This window comes from Lepidothrix coronata, unplaced genomic scaffold, assembly GCF_001604755.1.
Source record: "Lepidothrix coronata isolate B3197 unplaced genomic scaffold, Lepidothrix_coronata-1.0 Scaffold3, whole genome shotgun sequence".
In the NCBI taxonomy this organism is placed as follows: Eukaryota; Metazoa; Chordata; class Aves; order Passeriformes; family Pipridae; genus Lepidothrix; species Lepidothrix coronata.
In genome coordinates, this window is record NW_016690183.1 from 12,473,073 (window position 1) to 12,485,479 (window position 12,407).

The following is a 12,407-nucleotide window of genomic DNA, read 5'->3' on the forward strand; positions in this document are numbered from 1 at the left end:
AAGAGATAATACGTTCGGTATTGTTATTATTCCAGCGCTGACCATACACAGATAAGCACTACATTTAAGTTTTAACAAATAAACTACAGGTAATTCCATTTACTGTACAGAACTGTACCATTATGTCAGCTAAAGACCTCAAACCAAGTCAGAGAACACTATCTCAAAGGATGAATGCAGCAATAAATAATTACAACTCTAAGAATCTAACTGCAGATTACACTGCAACGTTTACCAACACAAGTGACCAGTAATACACAAGCTGTTGCATCCTCATATTTAAAACAGACGTTTTTTCAGGGCATGTAACTCTGAAACAGAATCATTTCTCTACCCCACCCCTCTCCAGATGTTAGGGTATTAAAAGATTAGCCATCATTTTGTTTGAACACTCACTTTTAAGCATCTGATTTCTATACTTAAGGGTTAAAAGAAGAGAGTTAGATGCATTTTTAATTCAGGAAACTTCCAGACAATGGCTAAAATTTCCATGCAAATGAATGAAATCTTAGTAGTAAGTACAAAAATAGTAAAACTAGGAACAAAATTTTCTGACCAACATCTCATTTTCAATCTAACTTTGGACCCATTTTTCTTCTTGACAGTCATAATCTTCTACAGTTCTCCTAAGTGCAACTGCTTTTAACTTAGCTACAGGCAAACGTAAGAACACCAAGGTAATTTTACAGACTTTCTCCCGTTCTAACACATCACTACATCTACCACTTATGAAGATAGTTTCAGCCCTTTCTCTTTTTTTTTTCATGCAGATAGCAGAAACACAAATTTTATCTAAGACTAAAGAGTTTTGTACCAAATAATGAATTATGTACTTGGATGCCAGACTACAAAGGAATCTGTAATCAAGTTCCAAAGGAAAAAGAAACGCTCAAATTTTAAAATTCTAACTCACCTCCGGAATCAAAAGAAACTTATAAATTATCTACATCGAGTTTTCACTGATTGATCTACGAGTTTTCACCAATTTGACCCTTATTTCTAACTCTGTCAACAGTACTATTATGTTATGTGCTACATGTACACAATGTCTGCACAAGATATCCATTGTCTCGATGACAAAACATCGAAGCATTATCAAGCTGGCCGATTAACAAAAGAGAAAGCTAGATACCAACAAAGCAACAGTTGGCTATTACAAAACACTTCTAAAATTATTATTATTGTTTTTATCATTACCATGTCAAAACTGGGTCACATATCCAGTAGTATCAGTTACATGCAAGTGTACCTAACCTTACTAACAGTCTACTATCATAAAAGCACTCAAAAGAATGAGGAAAAAAATAAATCAGATGTCCTAGCAGGAAATCTGACAATTTGGGTCATCACTGAAGCCTAAATGAACTGTTCTGGTTGGTATTATTCATTCATTCTAACTGTAGTTTCCCATTTTCTGTAGTCCATAGGGAACAAACTATTTACATTTGGTTTTCTTTGCAACCATACAAACTACAAAGGTTTGTTTAAATTAAAGCTTTGATTTTGTAGCACAGTTTTGTGGCCACAGAAGTGCAGGATATACAGGATCCTATTGCCTGGTTATGTACAAGGTTTGCCATGTTGCACTCAATCATAAAAAAGGTCACTTTTTTTTATTCAAATGAAAATCCAAGTTCAAATTACTTCTGTCATACTTGCAAGCCACATTTTAGACTAGATCCACACCAAACGTTTTTCTTAAGACAGTATGAACTATACAGTTCTCATTATTTATTCTTTTCCTCATCAACTTGCATATCAGATAACATGTTCTTTTTAACCACTCTAGTCTAGCAGGGGAAGATCCATATTTTCTCATGAGATCATGCAAAACACAATTACATTATCATCACAGATTTTAAGAACTACAACAAAATACTTCCAATGATCAATACTCAAAGAAAGAAACTTACCTACTACCATGAGTGTGAATTCAAATCCTCTCTTCACAGACTTCCGGTAAACTTGATTTGGAAGGTTTGCAAACCCCACATATCCTTCAAGGTTCTTCTGTTGCTAAAGCAAGAAATATTTAGGAAAAAAAAAAAAAGTCAAAAGAAAAGCATGTGAATTCTTAGTTGGCTTGTTTTGGGGTTTTTTTAGTTATTTAAACATTAACTTCCATTTTCACATTTGTAGAAAAGTGCCCTCTACCCAACCTCTCAACAAGCTAAGCTGCCTACATGCAAGACAGTGCAATGAACTGCAGCAATAAATGAGGAAAATTGATTTTTTTTGACTGGATAGCCAAAAAACTGGCACAGAAGTTCCAACAGTATTTTGAGCAAGTACAGTTGTGACATTACAATTGTGCAAGCACAAGAGTGTGAACGTGCAAACAAATTAAAGTATAATCAACTTTGTACCAATGCCCATTTGAAACACAGGCAAGTACTATGAATAAAGCTTTCCTAGTCATGGTGGTACTGCCCCAGTATATGGGGACTAATCTGACACCCCCTGCTTCTGGGTCACACAAGCAGATGCCTTCAGGCTTAACCCAGAACTCCACCAACGCAGCAGGCCCTGCAACAAACTTCAGCTGCCTTGTACTGTGAAGAGGTTACCCAAAACACTGCCTCTACTATGAAACAGGAGGAGAATTCTGGATGTTAGCTGCTACTTCTTCTCACCACATTAATGAAAATGCTGAAAGTGCTTAAAATGCCTCTTCCTCACTGTACTAGAGCCAGCGATCTTCCAAAGATCAACTGTGCTACCTTTAAATCACTCTTCCAGCAGAATCCTAGAAATGTGTTTGTTATCACAGCAGGTCTCAGGATTGGCTTATGAGACAAGACAGTTAGTTATTTTACAGAGAGACTTTCTGAGACAACTGTCTACTTAAAGCAACACCAGGCACTGCCTCTCATGGAGCAATGATTTCAGCCTTCAGGCTTTATGCCCACACAAAGTTGAGAGGATGTGATGTGATGGTGCTACTGCCTCAGTTTCAGAGTTTAAGAGAGTTATATACATCCACACAGCTAAAGTGCTGTCTTCAAGTTTAAATTCCACTCCCTAAGATTATCTTCAAGAGGATGGAGGAATTCTAAAAAATAACTTTTAACAAATTCTTCTACTGTATGCAATAGAGCATGGCTAATTCAAGTCTGGTATGTGGTTGACTCATGCTTATTTCAATGGGTTTTTCCTAAAACTGACAGAACAAACTTAATGCAGTAATAACTCATAGTTTTTAAATTAAAAAATATAAATTTTTTTTAATTAAAGCAAACCTTCCTTGCATGCATATAAATCCACTATCCCCTTTAAAGCATTGAATGCAAAAACAACTAGTTTCTTTGCAATCCAACAGTCAGTCAATGGACTCTCTGCTTAAAGTCACATAACTGATTTCTCCATTTGTCAAACAAACTATTATTCCCAAGCAAAGCTACACCACTACAAAGACTAAGTTATAGTTTCAAGTTCAAATACACATAATGCAACAAACATTATTTCTCTAAATGTAGGAACCTTTGCCTAGTGTCATCAAGAAACTCTTTTTCAAAGATGTTTTTTGTTTCAATATAGCCTTTGGTGAAGCAACAGTCTCATCTGAAAGGTTTCAAACCATTAAAAAAAAAAAAATCAGCCAGGAATTTAAAATCCAAATATTTGTTTTAATTTTCCAATCTATTACTACAACTACATGTGAGGAATGGAATCTATCACAATCTAAAACTCTGAGCAGCCAATGCTTCAGATATTACATGACATGCAGGTCGGTGCCTTTTAAGATTAAAGAGCTCCTTAACAATGCAGGTCCTTAATAACTATTAAGGATATGGAACTGCTATTCATCCTACCAGATGTAAAATATCTAATCACAGTCAGACACTCCTTATGGTTCTACTTGTCAACCATCTGCATTTTTTAACATCTACATACCTTCTAATGTGTGTCATGCTTACCAGAAACAGCTCACCCCCTCATTAACTCTAGCTAATGCTTCTTTCACTTAAAAGAATCAATTTACATGTAATTCTTGTTCTGAATTATTGTTATTTCTCTTCCCTTCTCCTTCATGTACAGCTCCACATTTAGGATAGTTTTACTCCTAAGAACTTTTAGATCGAGTATAAAACGCTAAAAGAGAATAGATGGCAACTTTTGGGTTGTTTGCTCTGTTAAGTGGGTCTACAGCAATTACAGCCACAATTTTAGATAATGAAATATAAATGTTACTAATCAGAAAGATGAAGATGTATGAAGCGTTACACTGGGCATTAATGCTGTATTTAATGGGAGCATTTATACTCCACAGGAAAGAGCCTTTCAAAACACTGAAGTTGGACGTCAGATTCATATTTCTGGTACACCAATTAAAACTGAAGCTTTCAACATACTGTTTTTTAAATGGTTGCATATTTTCATAACTTGCTACTTCTAAACAGACCAGAACAAACTAGGAATTGAGTTTCTTCAATTCCTGCAACAGCTTTTAAAAGAACTTAGTACTTTTTTTTTGTTAAAGAATTGACTTCCGCTGTATTGTCAAGTGAGATCTCATGTTTCAAATATTACAGCAGCTTCCCCTTAACTTTTATCCCTTTCTGATTTGCAAGTAGCTGCCACTTAATTTTAGTTCACCTACTAAAAACCTAATGCTGCTTCTATTTCCACAATAGCTAGAAAACATCTGTATCAAAGTAATACTTACAGCTACTTTGTAAACAACACGTTTCCATCATTTCCAGTATGGAAGGTATCAACAGAACACATCCAGAAGTAGTCCAGTAAAACGATGAATTTGAACCATCGCAGCAACAAGTCCATTCAGGTGCAGCCGCGATCCAGAAAGAGAAACAGGAGTGGGGTGAGAAAGAAAAGAAAAGTTACTTACATTTGACCAGAGTAACCCACAATACTTCCCACCTACTGTGCTCAGGACACAGTGTTTTAAGCAGAATCATAGAATGGTTTGGGTTGGAAGCGACCTTGAAGGTCATCTACTTCCAACCCCCGGCCACAGGCAGGGACACCTTTCACTAGACCAGGTTGCTCGAAGCCCCAACCAACCTGGCCTTTAACACTTCCAGGGACAGGACATCCACAATTTCTCTGGGCAACCTGTTCCAGTGCCTTACTACTCTCACAGTAAATAACTTCTTCCTAATATCCAATGAAAACTTACCCTCTGTCAGTTTAAGGCCATTTCCCCTTGTCCTCTCAATCCATGTCCTTGTAAAAAGTCCTACAGCTCTCTTGTAGGGCCCCGAATTTACTTTGTTAGTAACATTCATTTAGTTTGTTCTATACATATGACAGCTTAATTTCATGGTAATATACTACATGACCTCCATACCATTTAATGATTAAGACAGGTAATTATTCAGTAGTTCTTTTTACTCCAATTATTCAGCATGCTTTTTCTTTGCTATATGCTACCTGAATCTGTAATGGGTTCAAGGCTATTTATTTCCTTCACAGGTGCTCACCAGAACATGGAATCTCATTTCACCACACTAGCATAATATTTTTATTTTAGAGTGGAAAAGGTACAAAGATCAAATCCATCATCTCAGCAAAGAACAGCCACATGGGCTACACCAAAGTTCCTGTCTTCATCAGTGGCCAAAAACATATATCTAAGGTAGTACATACAGCAGAATAAACTGAGAGTTATATTTCTCGAAACACCTCCACAGTAACCAAAAATCTACCTCTCTAGCATTTAAGATTGGGGAATTTTTGCACTTCAATATCATTTGACCAATTCGTCTTCCATGCACACTCTTCTTAGCATCATAAAAACTGAGCATCCACAAAAGTCCCTGTAGCAAGCACTCCCTCTGTACATTGTCAAAGGGAGGACTTAATGATTTCAAAATTACCTCCTGCTAGCTTTATTGCTGTACAGTAGTATCTGCAGTGAAAACAGCCTTAATAATGTAGCATACTTCATTCAAAAGAAGCCATTTCGTGTCTCTGACTGCTTCTGCTGCTCTTACATAACACTGCTCTAGCGCTGTACTCTTCTGGAGAGGCCAGGGTGAGAGCTGCACGCAGTATCCAAGAGGCAAAACACTCACAGATCCACAGAATGATCATGTGGTATCTCTTACTCTGATTCTTTCTTACTGATCCCCAACATGTAACTTATTTGACTCCTGCCAAGTACTGAGCTGATCATACTGGGAATGGTACACAGGTCTAAGACCTTGCTCCTGAGCTTTAAAAAATGCTCACAGCTTATCACGGAGCATACAGCACCACAGCAGTCCACGTGTATCACTTTATTTAATAATATCAGGTGTATTCACTACACTGTATTTCAAGTATCATTTTGTATCAAGTCTTGTAACATCTATTGGTTCTCGTAGTTGTCCATCATCTCTGCTTTAACTTAGCACAAATGAAAGCAAGCCGTACAAATAATCACAAATTTGGCCTTAGCTGACCTTCGATGCATTCATTCTGTGCACTCAAAGTTATTTTAATGTAGATCTCCCTCAAGCAAAATGTCACAGCCCACACAAACCAGTTGCAGAGCTGGTGTTTTTAGACCCATCATTTGAATCAATGGAAAAATAGCCAGCAGCAAGCTGCTCTAACTATGCAAATGAGAGAAAGGAGCCAACATCAGTGGCTTTCCAAGGAGTTCTAAGGGAGAATATCAATTAAAAAAAAAATTTAAAAAAAAAAAATCTTCTTTTCTTTTTTTTTTTTTTCTTTCTCTCAAGCCTGTCTATCATCTTTGCTCTTGCCCCGAGACCATAATTTACATTTCTCCTTTATTCTGGCATGACTGTGTCCAGGAATGATAAATCTAAAGTCATTCTTCAAGTATTACCATCTGGGCCAAAAGATGACAGTCTCTGGCATAATATCCACTGCCTGACATCAGATCCCTCTGATCAAGAGGAGATGGAAGTCTAAGGTGAGCTAAAGACATTTTTTACCTCTACAAAGTGCAACCTGAGAGCTCAGCTCACACTCAACACGGGTAAGTGCAGCTGCTGTGCACTGGTAGCAACCAGCAGCCTGTAACATGACGTTACGAAAATTCTTCAAGGATTTCTGACATAGCCAAACCAGCAGCAAATATTAATGAAGACAGCTGGAGAGAAAAAAAGAAGACCAAACAGAAAAGCAGTGTGACATCAGGGAGTCACTGTCCTTTCCAATCAAAGCTGGCTTTAGTGCTTCTCAATCAAGTTTACTCTAAGAAACACAATACCTTTTTTTTCCCTAGTTACCTTCAAGGAAACACTATTTTTAAAAATATCCAGAAGCATCATAGAATGCAAAAATTGTTGAAATCTGACCCCAACATAAAGCAATATTAGAAAGGGCACAGATACTCATTGCATTAGGCATAGTATAGCAATGTTTCTTGTCATCAACAATGAAAATAAAAGGTGATCATTTTTACCTTATTTCACACAGCTGGAACTGGGATTTTATTTATATATGCTAGAATTTACATATGCTATGGAGTCAATTTGATCTGGTAAGATACACAGACATAGGGCAAGTCTTCTTTATACATAGTTTACCTTGAAAAGATGTCAGTGCTGCCAAAATATAAGAATTTGCACCTGCTCTAACAATGATTTCAGTCATTAAAACTATCTTTGTGGAACTTTTAGCTAAATTTCTGCAAACACTCCAGCCACAGTACTTCTATGCAATGTCTTACCATTATGCCTGAGTAAGACATAAGTTGGATACAGTTTGTAGCTTTACATAGAAAGACTAGTCTATAAACACTGTACTTGTATTTCCTGCACTATACCTAACACGGTACCTTTTTAATTTCTTCTAACAGTGCTAGGTGTTTAAAGTCTCCACATCAGTACATAGAAACCTCCAGAACTTGCCAAGAAGGCCTTCCCAACATCTTCAAAACCCCTTAAAGCTTGCTACAGTTTAACAAACTCTGCATTTTTTCAGTTGTCAATATCGAGGCAACACCTAAAACAAACAGCTTATGCATATCCCCATCTTGTCCTCCCATATCCCAGAGGCAGACAGCAACTGCATGTCTTACAACTGACAGCTTTTGTTACTGCATTCTTCAAATAGTGGCTTTGGGTAGCAGTATTTAGTGTAGTCAAGCTTCTACTACAAGCCATAAGTGCTTGTTAATATAATACACAGTATCTTAACTTTGTTTCTTTCCTCCATCAAAACAAAAAAAAAAATTTAGGATATACACAATCTATATTTTAAAACAAAAACAAACAAACCTGAAAACAAACAAACAAAACTCCACTCAACTTTCCATTTAAAATGTATGGAAATACCAACATAAAGGTGAAACTCACCAGACCTACTCGTTAAACTTACGCTGAACATCTGTGAACATGTTTGTCCTTTCACTATTCAAAGTACAATAAGAATATCTGCTGGGTCAATAACATCTGCTATAATCTGCATGGTAGAAGTCTAGCACTGATGGAAAGGAAATGAGCACTTCTATTCCCTCAAACAGGCATCAGCTGCAGCCTGCTTTTATAAGATAATCTGGCTTCCAAGCGTGAACCTAGGGCCTGGCCTACATTAGAAAAAATTAAAAATATTTTTCATAAAAGATAGAAAAAAAAAGAAAATCCTTTCAGTGCATAACCACAATTAAGAAATGGGGATCTCTTTCAGTCTCTAGTGCCAAGGTCAAGTCAAGTGCCAAGTCAATAACCAATAATTTCAAGCAGTGATCCAGTGAATGGACTTTAAATTTAACCATTCCTCAAAATCTCACTAGGCATAGTGAGTATAGGTGAAGAGTGAGCTTTAGGCTCTCTTTTCCCATGCCAGACACTATCATCTAGTTTATTAAAGATAGTGCTGAAACACGAGTGACATCTAAGAGCAACAAGATTCTGCAAGAAGGATTCTGCACTGCAAGGACCAGAAAGAGTAGAAGCATAAGCCACATGTTGAGCTACAGGCAGCGTGTCCAGGAGGAAAGCAGAAAACTCTGAAGAAAAACAAAGAGGATACAGCAGGCAAACTAGTAAACCTTGTCTGTTAAAAAGAGATCTGACAGCCTTCAGAGCCAGTGTACAGTAACTGTGCACAGACCACTGCAGCTACAGCCAACGCAGCCAGTGCTGCAGCTCTTAAGAGCAGCCAAAGTGCAAGAAAGCAGACAACTACAGGAAAAAGAAGTCAGTTAACTATTTAGAAAAACAAAACTAATTATAGACAGATGGGAGGAGGAAGGGGGCAGGGAGGGGGGAAGGTTGTTGAACTATAAAAGCAGGCCTGCATAACTAAAACATACAATATCAAAAGTTCTACCCATGATGACTCCACAAAATATTCAGGCCAGCCACATATATCAACAATTTTTTTTGTCATAGTTCAACCTCCACTAGAATTAGTTAGGTGATTCCTTGAAAATGAAGTAAACCTTTTTTGTGCATTTTAAATAAAATCTATAAGTACAGGAATACAATTTTAAAGCTTGGCTTTTTTGTGCATTTCCCCCTTTATTCTGGCTTGCAAAAAAAGCCTCAGTCTGCCTGCAGAAAGCAGCACACAAACCCATCATCACAAAGCAACTTGAGTATAACTCAAAATCACATTTGACAGTAAAGTGACCGATTATCTTCCACTCTATAAAGTAGGGGTCGAAATGAAATGGCAGCTGGGACCTCGTGTCAGGAACAGAACCAGATCACGCATCAGCCACACATCACTTGGTGTGTCTGTCAAGACTGTTAATCTTCCTTCCTAACTCCTCCTCCTCAGTTTTGCCATCCCTGAATGTTTATTCCAATACAAACACTGAACCAAGGGTTGAAGATGACAGACAGAAAAGAAAAAAAAATTAAAAGACACTGAAAGATTCCTGGGTACAAAGCCTCTAAGGAAAAAAAAAAAACAAAAACCCACTACAAAATAAAAACAAACAAACAAAAAACTCCAACAGAAATTAAAATGAAGTATCTGTATTCCACTTCATATTTAACATATCTCTTGTCTATTTAGTTTGTGGATGTTTCCCAAAAGACATGTAAATAAAAGATTCTAAAATAATAAAAAAAAAAAATACCAATCAAAACCAAAATGGTGGGATCTTTCAGACAGTTTTATCTCACACTATTTTCACCTCCTATGAAACCAACTAAACCATGGGTTTGAAAAAAAATTTTTAAGGAAATGGAAATTCTTCCCCAAGCAGGTCAGTGCCTCCACATGGAGACCATTTTCAAGAGTCTCACTTAGCACTGGAAACATAGTAGAAAAAAAGCAACAAGGCACAGTAAGTATTAAGAAACAGTGTATCATTTAGTTCCTTCGCCATATTCTGTTGAACATTTTCGGTTCCTGCAGGCTCACCTTAACATTGCATTTTTTTCAGAATTTGCAGATTGATCAGTTAACTCAAAGAGTCAGCTGGTGGTGATTAAAAAAAAAAAAAAAACACCACAAAAGCAAACCAACTGACTCCCCCCCCAGTCTCTAGGTGAAGCAGCAGTAACAGGGCATCTTATATATGCCGAAGCACAGGAGTGAATTTTTCAGGAAGAGTAATTGGTCCTGCAATCCAACTGGCAGTATTTCAACCAAGGGACTCCAAAAAAGGCATCTGCAGGTGTGCATGCTGCATTTCCTTCTGTTTGATGCCTTGAATACCAACAGAAGTGAACTCCCTAGTAGCATATCCCATTCTCCTTCCTCATCAAGCAGCTGTAAGGATGGCAATACAAGAAATAGCATTATTACATTTCTAGCCTAAAGGGCTACTATCAGATCTAGTAAAATTTCTTTAACATGTAGGTGCAGAAATGCTAATGAAAGGTGAATCACTCATGCAAAATTACTAGAGAACGTTTGACGTTGTCAAAGTGAAGCGTGTTCCCCTTAAAGAGAAAAATTATAGTATTTCATCACTGGTGCTTCTGTTAACATGGGCAATTTTCAATTGACATAACTAGGCTTCTACTATACATTTCTGTATGGTGGATGCAACTCCTTCCAATGCAGAAGTCATCTGTTTTACCGTATATTCTCAGTTTCCTATACTAGTTTCTATGCTCAACACCTCACCCTCCAACTTACAGAAACCTTCAGATGTCCTGCAGGTTTCACCAAGACAGATATTTTAAGCTAAAATTTTAAGACACGTGTCCCTGTCTTGTCTTTTGAAGTTTATTGTACTTCTGTGCTGCAGCAAACTAGTACCCCAGAACAGTGAAACACAAGTACTTCTGAAAACACCAAGTCTTTTGTATCAAACCAGCAATTTCTTTGGACAAAATTAAAATAACTCTTGAGACTATCTCATGTTAACAAGGTGTCACCAATGAATCAGTTAAAACACCTTTTTTCATTAAAAGAAGCATAGTAGTAGCTCAAAGTTACCGTATTTATTATAAGTCGAAGCAAAGTAGGTGTTTTTCCACAGCATCCATTTTCCCCCATGAGAGCATATTTTAATGACACCAGGAGACATGATTTAGGCTTTTTAATTATAAACTGAATTTTCACGATATGCTGAAATTATGTTTATTTTTATGTTTCGATACTTCTACTACAAGGTTCATCAAACCTTGAGAGACCTCCCTAGGGATATTACTAAATTGCTAATTCTTTTTAACTATTTCCACAACGAGTTCTGTATTTAGAATATAAAGAATTCTAATGAGACCAAGAAGATTAAAAAAAGACACAGGTGCTATTATAAAAGAATTATGCCAAGTATTAGAAACCTCTCCATATGTTAAACTTATATGTTTTGAACCACAGCTGGCTGGCTGCATTGTTTTTAATTACCTTTATTTTTAAGCTAGAGAGATTCCACAGAAAGATAGCTTCCATTCTAATTACTATGTAAGGAAGATAGTAAGTAAAACTTAAGACTGTTTCCCTGCAGGTCGCAATGGCAACTGATACAGAGAACAGTCCATATTGAAAATAAAATCTATCAACCAGGTTTAATATTAAGACTATTACAATACAGAATTGGTATAACTACCATTCATCTGTAGTACATGTTGGCAGTTAGATACCCTAAGGTTTTATTTAATTTATTCGATGTCAAAGATTTCATTTTTAACCTGGTGTTACTGCATACATTTCTCCAAGAGGAAAGCAACCCAAAAGCATCCAGAACACCAGCAGTCTAATTGCCTTGGATGACAAAACTAAGGAGTGCGAGGAGTGAAACCACAGCTGGATAGCAAACCATCCCAGTGATTAACAGCACCAAAGCTGTTGGCTTCCCAACTTCCCAAGTACGTTTGTTTTTGGCACTGGTGAGGAAGCTGGCTGTGAAGAGCATGCATTACATGGTCAAATATGTATACCAGCAGAGCAGCTACACTGCACGATTAGCCCCGCTGTATTTTACAGTGGGAATTAAATCATCTGCATACCTAGCTGCCACACCAGAGTACTCAATGGCCAAGATTCACAACCAGAAACACAATTCAAAGCAAGAAGAAAAC

At 37.1% G+C, this 12,407-nt stretch overlaps 1 protein-coding gene across 3 annotated transcripts in view; it reads right to left on the reverse strand.

The window, feature by feature from the left end:
* SEPT7 (septin 7) overlaps window positions 1-12,407 on the reverse strand; it is a 78,494-nt gene that overhangs the window by 58,573 nt on the left and 7,514 nt on the right. For 2 of the 3 annotated variants that reach the window (XM_017822206.1, XM_017822220.1), the window contains exons 2-3: window positions 4,667-4,671; window positions 1,914-2,016 (exon numbers count right to left, since the gene is read on the reverse strand). In XM_017822206.1, coding sequence (XP_017677695.1) covers window positions 1,914-2,016; window positions 4,667-4,671 — 108 coding nt within the window. The remainder of the gene's footprint in view (window positions 1-1,913; window positions 2,017-4,666; window positions 4,672-12,407) is intronic. The other variant, XM_017822212.1, reaches the window with a different exon arrangement.